At 39.7% G+C, this 16,848-nt stretch overlaps 1 protein-coding gene across 1 annotated transcript in view; it reads right to left on the bottom strand.

The window, feature by feature from the left end:
• CD96 (CD96 molecule) overlaps positions 1 to 16,848 on the bottom strand; it is a 110,568-nt gene that overhangs the window by 42,126 nt on the left and 51,594 nt on the right. Inside the window, 5 exon segments of the mRNA XM_057488611.1 lie at positions 7,768 to 7,860; positions 14,360 to 14,503; positions 14,506 to 14,547; positions 15,496 to 15,505; positions 16,364 to 16,453. Coding sequence (XP_057344594.1) covers positions 7,768 to 7,860; positions 14,360 to 14,503; positions 14,506 to 14,547; positions 15,496 to 15,505; positions 16,364 to 16,453 — 379 coding nt within the window.

Here is a 16,848-nt window from a genome sequence, read left to right as displayed (position 1 = left end):
AAGGATGCCAGGGGGTGGAAGTGGCCTGGGTGAGGATTTCTCTGGAGGGAGTTGTGAGGGTGCTGGGAGTCAGGTCCCCTCTTGTGAGGGAGTGGAAGAAGAATCTGCCCCCTTTCTTCAGTCTGAGTGAGGTGTAGTTTCAAGAGAACCACTCAGAACTCCTGGCCTGTGTGTCCTGGTGATCGGCACAAGGGGGATCCAGTGCCTGACTAAGGCACTCCCCTCACTGGGAGCCCCTGCTCAGGTAGTGGTGTTGAATGGGTGCAGAGAGGAGTGAGGCCATCCTGGGGAAGAGGAGCACTCCCCTGAAAGAGGCCAAGAGGCATGTTTTTCAGACAAAATGGGATGACATGGAAAGAAATCTCACCCAGGAAGAAGACCAAAAGGATCAAAGAAGCTGCGAAGGGGGTGGACCTCCAGAAGCCGACGGGCTGTGGTGGGGATAAGCGGACAAGCAGAGGAGAGGCACGGTCCACACCAAGGGCACAGCAGCCACGGGCCAGGCACGTGTTTCTGAGAAATCTGCCAAAGTGCCCTATGAGGTCAAGATGACAATTTTTATTCTCCCATCCAGAGGACACCTAAGTCAGATTAAAGCCGGCCTGATAAAGAAGGTCTTTCCTTACTTACTTCTCTCTTCTTTTCCCCACACTGGGAACCTGGGTCCCCCCCACCCACAGCAAAGAGAGGTCCAAGCCAACAACTGGGAGCAGAGGAGGGGATGGAGCCAGGAAACCACAAAGACATCCTCCACATCTCTCCTCCACCCACCACAGACATAAAACACACAACCTCACATCCCAGGCTTCCGCAGCTGAGGCAGACGCACACAGTGGGGAGGAGAGGGAAATGTTCTGGACTGAGTTAACTTTAAAAGTTTTGACATGACATTTGACAAGCCTTTTAAATTATTGACATGAGTCTGTTCTTGTGGTTGAAAGGGACCAGACAACATTTATTACATGAAAATCACCAAAAAAGCCAAGAAATCTAAAATTACTTTCAGGGACTAGGAAGAAATTACTCTGAAACAGAGATCATTTGGACAGGGAATAATAGGAAGAAGAAAATCATTTTTTGCTAACCTACCCAGTCCAGCTTATTCAACTAACCCCAAAGGCAAAAGCTATTTGTAAGTTCAGGCTGCTGCTGTCAGAGTGATCTGGTTCATCAAGCTCAGTTGTTCAAGACTTGCTTATCCTATTTAAAACTGAACCTGAATTTTAATTCTTTTCTCAAATAGTAATATTTCCACTTGACTTTCCACTTTACTGACATAGAATTTATAGAAATATCCACCTCTTCTCCTCAACAAATATGTAATTGTACTCCATCAATTCACCTGCAACACCAAGAACCTTCAAATCCATAACAATATTAGCTAGACAATTGCACTTAGAAGAATATAGGCCATCAAGGTCATCCACACACATCCAAGTCAGTTCCACCAACCCCTAATGGCCAGGTATTGACCTACATGCCACCAGGAAGGGGACAGGTGGTGTGAAACCCTAATCTCTGCCCAAGACTGTTTTTCCATGGAGTGGGAGGGTGCAGATTGTTCAGGGCCATGAGCTTTCTGAATGGACAAAGGCGATGCATTTTGCTAGATTCTAGTCTAGAAAGGGTTTTCAGGACTGCTTTGGGGGAAGATGATGAGTAAGCAGGACAGATCTCATCACACAGCATGTGGTATGTTTCCAGACACTTAACGATGACATGAACTTAATATAGGCCATCCAATAGTTTTGCCCCAGAGCTTCCCCAAAGGGGGAAAACTGAATATGCTAATGCCCAAAGTAGACCAGTTGTCAAGAAGGTTATCCTTGACTTACGGATGACAGGTATGGAAAAAAAATGAGACACTCTTTAACAATCTGTAATGTGTATTTCGGGTGAAAGCTGATGAGAAAGATGTGATGACCAAAACATCCTGGAATTCAAGGTAGAGCACTGGAATTTTTTGTGGAGTCTGTACTTATCTCTGGGCAATAAGAAGTATAATAACGTTGGGAGGGGAAGGAGCAATGAATAGATGAGAGTGTTTTCCTTTTCAATTTGCTTTCAACTGAGAAAATAAGCCCCACTTCCAGAGGCTGCATTTCTCAGAAAACACTGGCCCAGAGAAGGGAGATTAATGTAGGCATAGCTGTCATGTTGACCTTTTCCTATCAGCTCTACCAGCTTCACACCGGAAGGGATTTATCAGTGTCTAAAGATATTTACTGAGAACCTGTCATTTCTGTCAGAGACAGTAGTACTCATGCTCTGAAGCTTGGCTATAGGCATTGTATCCTGGCTCTTCCAGTGTCTGCATGATTGGGTAAATCATTTAACTGCTTTGTGCCTCATTATCTTCATCTGTACAATGGGGATAATAATAGTACCTATATCACTGTGTTGCTGGGAGGATTAAATGAGATAATACACTTACTAGTTGAGAATGGTGCTGGGCACATCAAAGGCACTCAAATATGAATAAGTACTATTAATATTATTGCTTAGTATTACGGCAGTTAGTAAAAAATTTTAGGTAATTACTAGGAAAAAATAACATGGAAGGCCCTTGTATGAGTCTTCTAAAAATCTTTTATCTCCCATAGTTAGGCAGAAAACCCTGCTGAGCCTTCTGTCATAGGAATCTCTATTTCTACATATGCCCATTCCAGTTCAGACAGGCATCACTTTAAATCACTTAAAATGTGCATAATTTGGTCTTCTTGCTCCCTGTTCTTGCTGCCACCACTTACCATATACATCACTTCTGTTTCACACACATTATTCACATACTCAAAAAGCCACAGTGGCTGTTTGTTGATGTTCAGATCACAGCCCAAATGCACAGCCCATTAACTTAAGCTCACCTTCCCCTGGTTCCACCTCCCCAAAGCAACCTTGCTGCACCCTCCCCAAGGAGGCCCTTCCCTGCCAGCCCTCAACCTGCTTGTCTTCTCATGTCCTACACTCATTTTATTTTATGTATTTGCTCAAGATGACTGTCTGAGGATCATCTCTCATCTTTCTTCCATCTGAGCCTGTTTCCTTCCAGACCCCCTGTGCAGACTTTCCTGATCCCCGCCCCCAGCACTCACTCACTTTTCTTCCTCTTCAGAGCCTGGATACATATGATCAAGGCAGAAGCTATCCAACAGCAACAGAGATATTCTGACACTTTAATGCTGGCTTGGCATGACCGGCAAAGGGGTCAGAAGTTACTATCACAGGCAAATCACCAGATTCTCGCTGCCCTGCGGACTCCTCCTGGGTCCCTCTTAACTTGAGAACCCAGTATCCTGACCTGCCGCTGGTCTTACCTGCTTCCCCCTGTGATTTGTATTTGACTAATTGTACCCAATGGCATATCTTCCACCCCCACCCAGTCTGAAATGTGTTCTCACCCATCAGCTGCTCCTTTTAAGTCTGTACCTTCAGTGTCCTATCTGTCACTCACCAAGGATCAGGTACATTCACCTGGGTTGCTGGTTGATGGTTAGAGTCGGACTAGTCCTGTATTTTCCTCACAGTGTCCAAGAGTAAAAGGATCCAGACTGCTAGGGCCAGCTAAATTCTTAGAGAAAGCTTAATATCAGAACCAACGTCATCATATGCACAAACATAAAAATAGGAGGCAGAACCAAAGGTCTGTGGCCTGGTGGGCAGTGAAAGGGGAGGCTGAGCAAGTGGGTCCTAATAGATCATAAGCCCTGTGCAACTGGGGCCCTGCCTATCTAGATCTTCTCTGTATTCCAGCGCCTCAGAAATTCCTGGCACGTTGTACGTGCTCAATATTTATTTGCTGAATCAGTGTATGGATGATTGCCACAACTGGGCTGGCATTTCGGAGGCCTGCTGTCTTACACTGCATACCTTGTAGCCAATGCATAGCCAGTGAGTCAGAAGACTTAGAGCTCTGCTCAGGCTGTTGAAGCTCCTGAGTTATGCCGGTGTGGCCGCACCCTAGGTTTGTCAGGTATCTCTGAGTGTTCCATGTGGGCTTGTCTCCTCTCCCCACTTAGCTTGTCAGCCTCATGTCTTTCCCTAGGACAGGGTGGTGAATGCAGCTGGGACCCAAACCCTGACTCGTTCAGGCTGAGTGAGCTGGGCTCTCCTGTGTCACTCTTGCAGTTTGTTATGAGTTATCCTCTACTTTGGATAGTATTCTATCCAAAGCATGTTGTTTCCATTACCTTCTCTGTTTGTTTAAAAATTATCCTTTCATTGAGGGAAAAAGAATATGGAGTAGATATTTGCAGTAAGATATGTAGCTTAATAATTATGACTGAATTATATAGCTCATTACATCTTGGAATTTGGAAAGAAACGATAGCCTTTTGAAGTTGGTCTCCACATGTTCCATCTCGTTTTCTTTCTTAAAAGAACACACAGGGGTGAATCCTACCAGCTTCTGAGGAAGCCAGTCATCATGTGACTTCATAATTACCCTCCATATTGCCAAGACTAAATTTGGATTTTTTTTAGTTGTAATTTAGTGTTTCTAAAAAGATAAGTTTTATTTAAATATGATCAACCACTGATTTAACATGCCTTTTTGACATATAAAAATCAGACTGAAAATTGTTCTAAACATAATCTAGTGTTACTATCTTGACAGAGGGCCATATTTTATGAAGTGAGGAATAGCTTCTTTTACCATACTCGAGCCTTGATCTAAACCAGGGTTCCCAACCTCGGCACTACTGGCATTTTGGACCAGATAGTTCTTTGTTGTGGAGGCTGCTTGTCCTGTGTTGTTCAGTTAGGAGTACCAGATGCTAGTAGCGCCCTGCCCACCATCCCCCCCACCCACTGCCACAACCAAAAATGTCCCGAACACTGACAAATGCCCCTCAGGGGCAGAGGACAAAACTATCCTGGGGGAGCCACTGATCTACAACTATCTGGAGGCCCAGTGCAGAGGGATATTATTTTAAGGAGGTCTTTTGGTTCTTCTGAAATTTCCCAACTATATCATCTTAGTGTGATAGTAGATCAGATGACAAATTTTCCCCTGCTTTTTAACAAATATATTTATTAGACTGCACCCTCTTTCTCTCTCTAATTCTAAAATTATAGAAGGTTGGTTGTAGGCTCCTTAAGGGTAGTGCCTTTCCCTTGCCTTGAATTTCTTCACAGAAATAAGAACGGTATCTTATTGATGAATATAAGTAATGCTTGTCAAGTAACTCCATAGAAAACTTGGCTAGAAGAAATTCATTTCTGCTTTCAACTGCCAGAATGTAAATGTCATGAGGGCATATTTTTTTCTCTTTTGTTCATTGTATTCTCAGGACCTAGAGGAGTACCTGGTACGTGTTAAATGCTCAATAAGTATTTGGTGAATGAATTATGTCACACCCTTTCTGAACAAATATTTAGTGGGGTCCCTGCCCCATTTCCTAAAGGAGAGCATTTAGAATTCTTAACCTGGCATTTAAGTCTGTCTGTATTCGGCATTTTCCAGTCTTCTTCCCTGATTCTCTGCTACACAATCCCACTCCTCTGACCCAAGCTTATCTACTAATTTTCTCTCAAATTCCCATGGATATCTTGGCCAATAAACAATTGCTCACTTTTGTTCTCTTTGTTTAGAGTGTTTTTTCAAGCTCTCAACTGGTCAAATAAATACAATGCATGCTTCAAGGGTCACATTATTTTATCTCCCTTTGGTAATGTTTCCTGACTCCATGAACCCAGAGAGACCTTTTCCTTCTCAAAGCCTAAGAGTTTCTGGCCTGTACCTCTCCCTGAGCATTTTAACTCCATGAGATGTACCTTTCACCTTAGTATTTTGAATTATTATGTACATGAATGCATATCATCTCCAAGTATGCTGCAACCTTTTTGAAGGTAGAAACAAATTATCTTTTTTCAACACCATAGAGTCTATTAAATATCATCTACATAATGAAGGAACACTATTCTCATTAATTCTTTTACTTATTCATTTATTCAACTAATATTTTTTGTGTGCCTACCCTGTGCTAAGCATGTGCTAGCAGGGAAAAAATTGTGGTCCCTGTCCTCATGAAGTGTTTAGAACATTTGGAGAAAACTGGTATCTTATGTGGTGAGAACTAGATTTAGAGCCAGATGACTCTGGTGTTCACACTAACTTTGCCACTTGCTCGTTGTGTGATCATTTAAGTTCTTGATATCTCAGTGTCCACCTCCAGAAACGGGCATGATAATGCTTACTCTGTCTACATCTCATACTAAAGAAGATCAGACCACATTGCATATTGTGTGCAAACATTTTCTAAATGACAGGGCAGGTTTTAATTTGTCCACAAATTCTTTGCTGCTCTTCCCGTTAAGAAGTGGGGCCTAATTCTCCTCCTTGAGTATGAGCTGGACTTCATGACTCACTTCTAACAATAAAGCAGAATAATGGTTTGCAATTTTGGAGATCAGGTCATAAACAAGTCAGTGTGGTTTCTGTCCTGTCACTCTATTTCTTGAATTACTTGGTAGGGAAAAGGCAGCAGCCATATTCTGAGCAGTCCTATGTGGTGAGGAACTGAGGCCTTTTGCCAACATGTTGGAGCTTGGAAGCAGGACCCTCAGTCCCAGGCAAGCCTTCAGCTCACTGAAATGTCATCCAGCAGCTTGACTATGACCTCATAAAGGAACTTGAGCCACACCAACCTAGCTAAGCTGCTCCTAGATTTCTGAACACCCAAATCGTGTAAGACAGTATATGTTGCTGAGTTTTACAGTGCTTTGTCATGCAGCAATGGATAACTAATACATAGAAGATGAAAGAGATTTAAGGTATTATTTTTGAATATGCTAATATTTGTTGAAGAAGAATATCATAATCAACTATGGTTTATTGCTGAATAATGAGCTAGAAGTAGAAGAGGCCTAAAAAAAGAATGAAAATTTTAAAACGTTAAGAACTAGGAAAAATCAGATGGATATATAACCTCTTCTAGCTGATTGGCAGGCATTTCTCACCCTGCCACATGCTTCATTTTCTAAGAGGTATCAGCCTGTGACAGTCACCGCAGGCTATATGCTAAAGAGTGACAGGCTAAAGGGATTGGTCATTCCTACTGAATGCTTTCATTTTATCCCATCTTCAGTTCCCATTCTGAGCAGAAATTGATAGTTTTAATTAAGAAATGAGAACTGTACTTCTACATAGAATATACAGTTTTTTTTGTATTAGAGAAAGTCACTTTGGTTCTTTGTTAAACACAAATGCCATGCACATGGGAATTTATGATTTGTTTACATCAATGCCACCTTCTGAAAGTCACTGTTATCCCTGTGCTGTACTAACACTGACCCAGCCTGACCTCCATTAGTAATAATGCCACTGGAAGGCTGAATTCACAGTCCTTACCAGTCAATTTTGTCAAAATTAATTTGAACCAGAACAAATTTAAACTTTAAAACTATCTAACTACCTCTGGCCCACAGGTTCCCCATTACAACCAATTTCTTAAACACTCCACTGAGAACACAGTTGTGGAGGATGACTGTCAATTTACTAACCTATTTAATAATAAATATATAAAGAACCTAAATTTCTCACTGAACATTAATTGACTCTGATTTTGCTATGGCTTCAAGTGGAGGGCTCTGGAAGCTGTGTTAACTCTTTAAAGTCATGGGAACAGGACTTACTGTGTTTGCCTAAAATTTCATAGATAATAAAAAGCCATGAATTATACAAATTTTCTGAAAACATTTTCTCATTGCTCTGCTTGGTTAAAGGGCTAATAACTCATGCAAAGTAAAACAGTCTAAAAACATTCTTACTTGTGGGAGGTACGATGGTGGCTGGGGAAGGTTGGGTGGCAAGCATAGATTTGGGTACATCCAGTGGAGGACCTGTTGGAAGGTTTGCTGAGACTGAAAGTAAGAAACAGACATTGATAATGAACGAAACATTGTAGTAGAAAGATAAAGTATTGACATAGTTCCCCTCCAACTTTATTCATTTAACAAATCATGATTGAAGGCCTGTTACGTGCAAGGCAGTAGGATATAAAATGCTGAAGGAGAAAGACATGGGGCTATCTTTAAGGGCTACCTACCTAGATAATAGGTAGTAACCAGGCAACATGTTGAGTGTTGTGATAGTCGAAGTACAGGTGTCATGGGGTTGCAAAGGAAGAGTACCCACCAAGACTAGAAGGTCAGGGATAGCTTCCTGGTGGAAGTGACATTTAACCAAGACCTGCTAAAACAATAAGAGCTAGTATTTTGAAATATTCAAAAAGTAACCATATAGTTTACAAATCTATTAAGTCCCCCATTTTTTTTTATCAGCAAAAACGATCCAGTTATCCAATTGGATATAACATCAATGAACCTAAGAGTGATGGTATTAATATTGGTTTTTCAAAAACACCTATTTTTGTCATAATTTTTTTATTTAGCTATAACTTTTCGGTTGGTGCATGTGGGGTGGGGAGTTGGGATGAAAGAGAGGCTGGAATATATTGTTTTATACAGTTTATACATTTATGTCAATGATATACTTTTCTTATACATTTACATAATTCCTTAAAGCCTCCCCTTTTGTATTGTAAAAATAGTCTATTAGCTGTATAAAACGATTTAAAAGCACCAAAAGGATCTATTGACTTTAGGAACATGGGGGTTAAATATGGTTAAGTGATTTTGAGACTGGGAGACTTTGTAATTTTCAGGATATCATGGCAGTGGGTATATTGTCACACATATGATGAACTGTGGCAATTATGTGAACATTTAATCATAAATTATACAGTTGGTTCTGTTTTGTAATTTACTTTCAGGGAAAGGTATATGTTATTTCTGTTACTTGATAACACATGACACATTGGAAGGAATTTGTTTCTGTAATCTATGTTTTATTCTCACTGTTGGTAATGTTGTTATTGTTGATGGCTATAGGTTAGGCTCAAAGCTGGCTTAGACTTGCTATTGGATTAATGGTTCCTAGCTATTAATCTCTGAGGAGGTTGGGGATGGGGAGTTATATAGAGAGTATATGAAATATTGGCAGAAAGACTATCCTCTTCCCCCCATGCCACCTGAAACATGTTTGAATTCTTCAACATGATGTACAAATCTGATCATGATTCATCCCCCATTACAGTCCCACTTTTATTTCCTGATGCTACCTATCATCTTTTACATCTCAAGTCACACCTTCAGCCCAACCAGTAATATTTCAACCCATTTTCCAAAGACGATATGCTCTCCATGGCTTCTTGGTCTTTGTGTAAGCTGTTTCCTAATACTTTTCCACCCTATCCTTCCTGGTGTGCACCTTCTCAGACTTGAAGAATCCTAGGAATAGATCTTTGTGATGAGCTCATAGACCTCACTGTTTACCCTAGCAAAGGCCTTATTACTCTTCTTCATTGGCATGCACCTCAAGAGGAGTAATTGTTTTGTTCCTCACTGTAGTTCTTGTTCCTGGCAGATTCAGGTGGATGAGTGAATGTAGATTCCTTCCTAATGAAGAAAGGAGGCTAACTTTATGTACATATCTTACTGGTGATACATTATAAACATCATTTTCCAGAGTAGTAACCTTAATAAGATAGAGAATGAGCCTGGAAGAATCATGCATAGGTATTTTTCTCTGTAAATTGATTAGAACAGAGTTTGGCAAACTAGCATACAAGTGAAAATGCACTCTGTCTGTAAATAAATATGCCTATGTTTGCAAATATAGTTTTATTGGAACACAACCATGTCCATATTTTATTATCATTTACAGCTGCTTTTGTACTACAACAGCAAAGCTGAATAATTGTGGTAGAGACCATATGGTCCAAGGCATAAAATATTTACTACCTGACAGATAAAAACAGAAAGTTTGCCAACACCTGAATAGAAGATGTTGATAGGTTACACTCAATCCTGGATTTCTACAGTGGGAAGCATTTATTTTTCATTTATTGAATATTTCTACATTAGGATGTTATTCTTCCATATTTCAATACCAAATATCTTTATAAGCTGAAGGGTTCTGGTACATACGGCCTCATAGGCATTAGGAAGGTGTTACTACAAGATTTGCATTTTGAGAGGAGCTCTGCCTTGTGACGAAAATGATGCATAATTTTCAACATGAAACCTGAGGCCAAAAAAGTGCTGGTTTCATAATGGGATATAAAGTAGAAACTCTGCCTTAGTCAAAACAAAACTCAGGGGTTCATGAAGGAGTCGCTAAAACCTAACAAGGAAAAATTATTTCCCAAAACTCAAGGGCAGAGCTTAGCGGAAATGTGTCTTCCAGGTTTCAGACTGTTACAGCCAGAAACCTGTAAGGGGCTGAGCTGCTTGCCTAAACCAACTTCATCCACCCCTGCTGTGTCCTTGCTGCCCAGGACCAGGCAAGGTGCTTGAGACCATCCTCACGGGCATCACTGTCGGCCCTGCAGGGCAGCTGGCTCAATCCTAGGGCTTCCCCAGAGCTTGAAGCACCCTTTAGCTGGTCAGCCTAGAAATGAACCAAACCCCAGGGCTTGCTAGGTCCTTGCTTCTGAAATGTGGTCTGTGGCTTTTCTTCGGAGCTTGTTAGAAATGCAGAATCTCAGACCCTGCTCCTCTACCCAACTTCCTGAATCAGAATCTGCATTTTAACAACATCCTGAGATAATTTGTATGAATATTAAAGTCCTTTATTGATAGCCTCAGGATCCCCAGATTCACTCTATGTATGAGGGAAGTCACAAAATAAGAATATTGTCGAGCATATCCCACCTCAACATTCAGGGTTTCTCTCATCTCACTATTGAGATATCCTTTTTTGATCCTCTGTCCACATCCCAAATACACATACACAGTCAAACACACACACAAGTCATCAACCCTTTACTCTCTGTCTTGATCTCAACCATTACAGGTGGAAATCCTTCACATAAGCCTCTGTCAAGGCTGATGATAGCCAGTGGGTATTTGTACTCAACTTTTGTGTTAAAACAAACATCCTCTCCACCTCAAAAAAGCAAATAAGCAAAAAACCAACTGTACATGCCACAAAATTGACTCTGCAGTGCTATAATTTTAGACATTCTGATAGGTTAGGCTAGTAGGGTGGGATACTTTTGGAAAGAACTTAAAAAAAATTACTGTTGAATCATGGCTTTGGTACTCACATAGCTGCCTGATAAGCCACTCCTCACCCTCACCCTAATCCTTTCCCCTTTCTGAGTTTTCTAGGGTAAGAATCATTGAGCAGTTGGGACAATGGGGGCTGGCTGTAGGTGGGTAAGGGGGCAGAGGGCTGTTGTCCTGCAGCCCTTCACATTATTACTCTTCTCTGAGAACAGACAGGAGCACGATTCCTCTCCTTATCTCAATAAGTCTCGTTTCTGCTGTGTGGTATTTTCAGAATGGCTCTATTGTAGCACCAAGGATAACAGAATTATCTTCTGTATGTTCATCTCAATATCTGTCAACAATAATAGCTTGGTAAGGCAGTGAGGTTTGCACAAGTTTAGTCCAGATTTCACAGAGCATCTAGTGGTACTACCACAAGCAGAAAGCATGTTTGGAAGTAAGTGTTTGAAAACTTATAAGAAACAGAGGAATATGGTACAGTGATAACTTGCTCTGTAGAGTCTCAACTGCATCTTCTAAATCTTTCACAGAAATATATGGTAAGAATGTGACCAGAATGTAAGCTATAATTTTGGGAAACTGAACTCTTCAAAATTTATTATCTTTAATATTTCATCATAAAGGATAAAAACTCATTTGACAACTTAAAAATAACCATCTGCTCAGAGCCTAAAATTACACTAGATCAAGGCTGTGCTGAAAATTGGAATTACAGTGTGCTTTGGGTATCAGAATCACTGCTCTTCCTTATTACCCTAAAAGTCTGGATTATTTTCTCATCTTAAAACCAAGCCCAGTTTAATAGAATGAGAAGATGAGTCACAGATTGGGGGCAAGGTGGGGGAAATAACAGCAAATGATACATCTGATACAGGACAGTTATCCAAAATATACAAAGAACTCTCAAAGCTCAATAGTAAGAAACAAATAACCTGATTAAAAAGTGGGCCAAAAACTTTTAACAGATACCTCACCAAAGAAGGTATACCGATGGCAAATAAACATACGAGAAGATGCTTCATAGCATATGTCATCAGTGAAATGCAGTTTAAAACAACAATGAGATACCACTACACACCTATTAGAATGGCCAAGTCCAGAACATAGACAATGCTGACAAGGATGAGGAGCAACAAGAACTCTCATGTATTACTGGTGGAAAAGCAAAATGGTAGAGTTGCTTTGGAAGACATTAGACGGTTTTTTACAAAACTAAACCTCCTCTTACCATACAATCCAGCAATTGTGCTCTTTGGTATTTACTCAAAGGAAATGAACCTTCATGCCCTGACAAAAATCTGCACGTGAATGATTATAGCTGCTTTACTCATAATTGCCAAAATTTGAAGCAGCCAAGATGTCCTCCAGTATGTGAATGGACACATAAACTGTGGTGCATACAATGGAATGTTATTCAGCACTGAAAAGAAAAAAGAGCTATCAAGCCAAGAATGGACATGGAGGAATCCTAAATACATATTACTAAGTGAAAGAGGCCAATCTGAAAAGGCTCTTTGGTATTTACATACAGTATGATTCGAACTATATGACATTCTGAAAAGACAAAATTATAGAGACAATAAAAAGCTCAGTGGTTGCCTGGGGTTGGGGGTGAGGGGAAGGGAAGAATAGCAGAGCATAGAGGATTTTTAGGGCAGTGAAAATTTAAGGCTGTATGATATTATAGTGATGAGCACATGTCATTATGCATTTGTCTAAACCCATAGAATGTACAACACTAAGAGCTGAACTTGAGTGATCATGAAATTATGATCACGGTCACTCAAAGTGTGAATGTAGGTTCATCAATTATAGCAAATGAACCACTCTGATGAGAGATGTTGGTAATGGGGGAGGCTGTGCTTGTGTGTGGGGAGGGTATATGGGAAATCTCTGTACTTTCCTCTTAATTTTGCTATGAACCTAAAACTCCTCTAAAAAAAATTAAGTCTTAAAACAAACAACAACAAAAAACAAGCACAGTTTTAACATCAGAAAATATTGATTATTTAAACATGGTTGTGTTTATGATGGGAAAAAGGTTCTCCTAGGAATTTGAGGTTGTTTGGTTTTTAAACTCATGTCGTTAGATTCTGCCAAAGCTAGTGGCAAATCTGTGTGAGAACCAGTTACCTTTATACTGCTCCAAGACTGCAGCCCTAACCATGTGCAGCTTTGTAGAAGGTAGGTGCACTTATTCTTAGGGAACTAGGCCAGGTTGAGTAGGATGGTTCAGTGTAAACCTGTGACCATTTCTGAACGACCAACTCAAAGTTCACAGGACAACAACAGGAGAACCATCTGAGGTTCCCGGAAATCAACTGCCTGCTTTTGTGACAGGGCTGGGAAGCACCTAAGATGCAGACTGTGGCCTGAAAACAAAGGGAAACTCTTTTACTCATAAATTATTCTGTATTTTTATGAATATGTTATAGACTACAGTATCTCCCAAAACAGGAAGGTGGTAAAAGTTTATTAATGGTCCTGCAGAGTTGTAATAATGGCTTGCAAATCTGTTTAAGTTTTATAGTTATTTTTTACTGTTAACTATGCATATTTGACAGTTATCATTACAAACTGTATTTTATAGGCTATGTGTTGTCACTGTATTAGTTGAGACATCTCTTTATATTTTTATGTAGCAAAATCTCCATTATATGATCTGGTTCAGAGTAGTGAATATCCTGATTAATCAAGTATTTTTGATAAGTAGAATGATCCTATATGGAAATTTTCAAGTCATAAAAATCTTTTGTGTGCTAGATTCTGTATCTCAAAGTAAGGGAACTAAACTCACTAAGGCATATTCCCCATCCTTAAGGTATTTATATCTCATAAATAGTTTATCCATTCCTAAGGACTAAAGTCATATATGCTATATACAATTGAATCTTTTTAGTGACTCAAGAAATTTTAGGATTTTTAAACCTCTTCTGATCATCAATATATTAGTGTTAATTTTTATTATATGGGAGATTAATAAAAATGCTAGTTAATTAAGAGTGATTTTTAATGGAATTTGAACAAAAAATTTACCATATTTTCCAGAAGTTCTTGGAAACAGTGACCAGCTACTTTTTAAGTTGAAGAAATTCTTTTTGTTAGAGTCTCATTTGTCAAAAAACTTTGCTACTTTGCAATTTAATAATTTTGAGTCATGTGGGGAGTTTTTTAAGATTAAAATATCATGGAAATAATGAATATTCTATTTGTTCCAATTAAAAATGTTCTGAAGTTATGGCAATCTTAGCCACCCCTTGTTGACCTTATTAAATAGACAACTCACCCAAGGAAAAAGTGATCTTTTTCAGTGAGATAGTCCACACTTGATTTCTGGGGGCTGGATACAGAGCTGTGCACCAGATGGTCAGGTTGTCTATGTGGGCTAGTTTGTTATCATATACCTTTGTCAAAACAGACTTGCATTCCAAAATCCACATTTGCCTTTTCTCTCATCATTACTAATGTAAATTTCTACAAGAGAGATGAGAACAAGATTAGTCAACAGCGTTTTCTGTATGAGCCATACAATGACGCCAAGCATGGCCAAAGACAGTTTGGTTTGTGGTAATATAGAATCAAAAGTGATCAAACTATGGCTTCTGTGCAGTTACGGTTTGTTCCAGCAGGCTTGCAATTAACCTGAAACTGTTTTGTTCAAGCACCTACACAGCACTGATCCATGGCCAAGGAATTAAATGTATTGATTAATAGTGTTGCTTTGTTTGTGACCATGGGTCCAAGGAATCTGGGGGCAGCTTGTCCCAGTTTAACAGCATTGTTTACTGATCATGGTGAGACTGATGATTTGTACCCGACCTTGGCAAGAACCCAGGAGGGCTCTGCTGTGAAGTCTGGGCACATAGCAGGACTACCCCTAAGTGACCAGTAAAATATAAAACAACCTCAGCCCAGATTCCTTTTTAGGCTTCCCAATTCTGAGGTGTTTTGTGCCATGTCAGTGGCTCCTCCTTACAAGGTTGCCCAAACAGAGGGTGGACAAAGGAGCCCATGCCAGACTTTGCTGGACCCCTTGCTGTAAATGAATATGTGTGATGTACAGCCTTACTTTAGTGTTGTTGCTATATTATATCCTTTTCCTGGAGATTTATAACTATTGTCATTATAGGCTCCATCAGTCTTCTTTAGAAATAGAACTCTGTTTGCATGCCAGTGTTAGTAAAACCTCTAAATAGCATACATGGCAGCAGGAAAATCAAGGTAAAACTAGCTGTCATCATAGGCCAGTCCTTTGTGAATTCGCATGGCTTTTTTACATTAAATGTTCTGAAGTTGCTACTTTGGCAAGTAATACAACTAAAAGCAATTGTATGCTGATAGTATTCTGACTCCCTGTCTGGCTTTGAGGTCAGGAGGGGAATGGGCATATCAAATCAGGGCTCATTTAACAGGAGAACATACCTATAATGACCTTTAACAGGTATTTTCAGGATTGAACCCTGTCATTATTGTGGGTAAATTGTTGGTAAAGTGAACTAATAACAAAACCAATAATATAAGTCTCAAAATGAATTAAGAAGATCAATGTAATCATTCATCAACTTTTTATTTTATCGATTGAAAATAATAATGCAGCAGGAGCTATGTGACTCAGTTACTCTTGCAAATATACTGAACTTTGAGGAACAATGACTCAGGACAAAGGAAAAGGGCTGTTTTCCCAGGCAGGGGGTTGGCTAGGGATTGTTCTGGCAGAGGCTGTCGTGTTTACCACCTATGAGAAATACGGCTTTGTACATTCTCACCTGAGCTTGTCTCAGTGTGTGTTACTGCTCCAGGAACTTTTAGTCCCCCTTGTGCACATGTTCCTTGTCATGGATCCAAGTCCTTTATGTTCACTTTCTCTGTTCCATCCCTCAGACCTCACCCCACCCAATTCCTTACAAGAAAAAGTAGAAATTACTTGTTTATTTAAAGCAATGGTGCTAAGGTAATTGAACTAAATTAAATTTATTAATAAATGTATGTTAAATTAAGCATTTTTGCCCTCACACAAGAAATCTGTTTTTCCTAACAGTTAAATGAAACATAGTGTTTATATATGAGCTGATGAAATGAACTGTATTTCTCACATTCATGAAAGCGTTACTCACCATTCCCTTAGAGGGGCCAGAGGAGGTCTCAGAAAATGGCATCTGGTGGGCAAGATGATGTTTTTATTGGAAGAAGAGTTGTTTTTAAAAGCCAAGATCAACTTGGGCAATGGCAATTTCTATTGTTTTTGTTTTCTTTCTTTGACAAACCCGTTTCCAATGATTGATTTCCTTACCTTCTCTTCACCTTGAGGAAAGCTTGTATCTATAAACCATGTGAGATTTTCTGTGGGAAATACATTCCTCATAGAACAGGTAGATGTTCTCTGGGAGTAAAGATTTTCTGCAAATTCAGAAGAAACAGGTGGTCCTTACATCTCCACCAACCCTCACATAAGGCAAATAGCAGAGGATTGTTTTCTCCACTTTTAACAAGGCAGTGTTTACCTTTAAGAGGTGATGTGACAATGTGAACTATAAATAAGCTATCTCCTATAGAGACATTATAAATTAATGGCTAGACTCCTAGGTCAACTTAAGAAGAGTCTAGGACTCTATTAAAGTTGAAAGTCTCAATGCCAGCTTCTGGAAAAGGGAAATCACAACTGGAAACCAAAGGATAGAAGGAAGAAGCATATAACAGGCAGAGTCTAGAGAAGAATGTTCTATTAGACTAAAAGCTACAAGAGATTCAGATTTTCGCAATTTCCATTCCCAAATA

The sequence above is a fragment of the Manis pentadactyla genome, chromosome 1 (assembly GCF_030020395.1).
Source record: "Manis pentadactyla isolate mManPen7 chromosome 1, mManPen7.hap1, whole genome shotgun sequence".
Taxonomy (NCBI): Eukaryota; Metazoa; Chordata; class Mammalia; order Pholidota; family Manidae; genus Manis; species Manis pentadactyla.
Note: the sequence above shows the minus strand (reverse complement) of the source record. Positions and strands in the feature narration are given on the sequence as shown.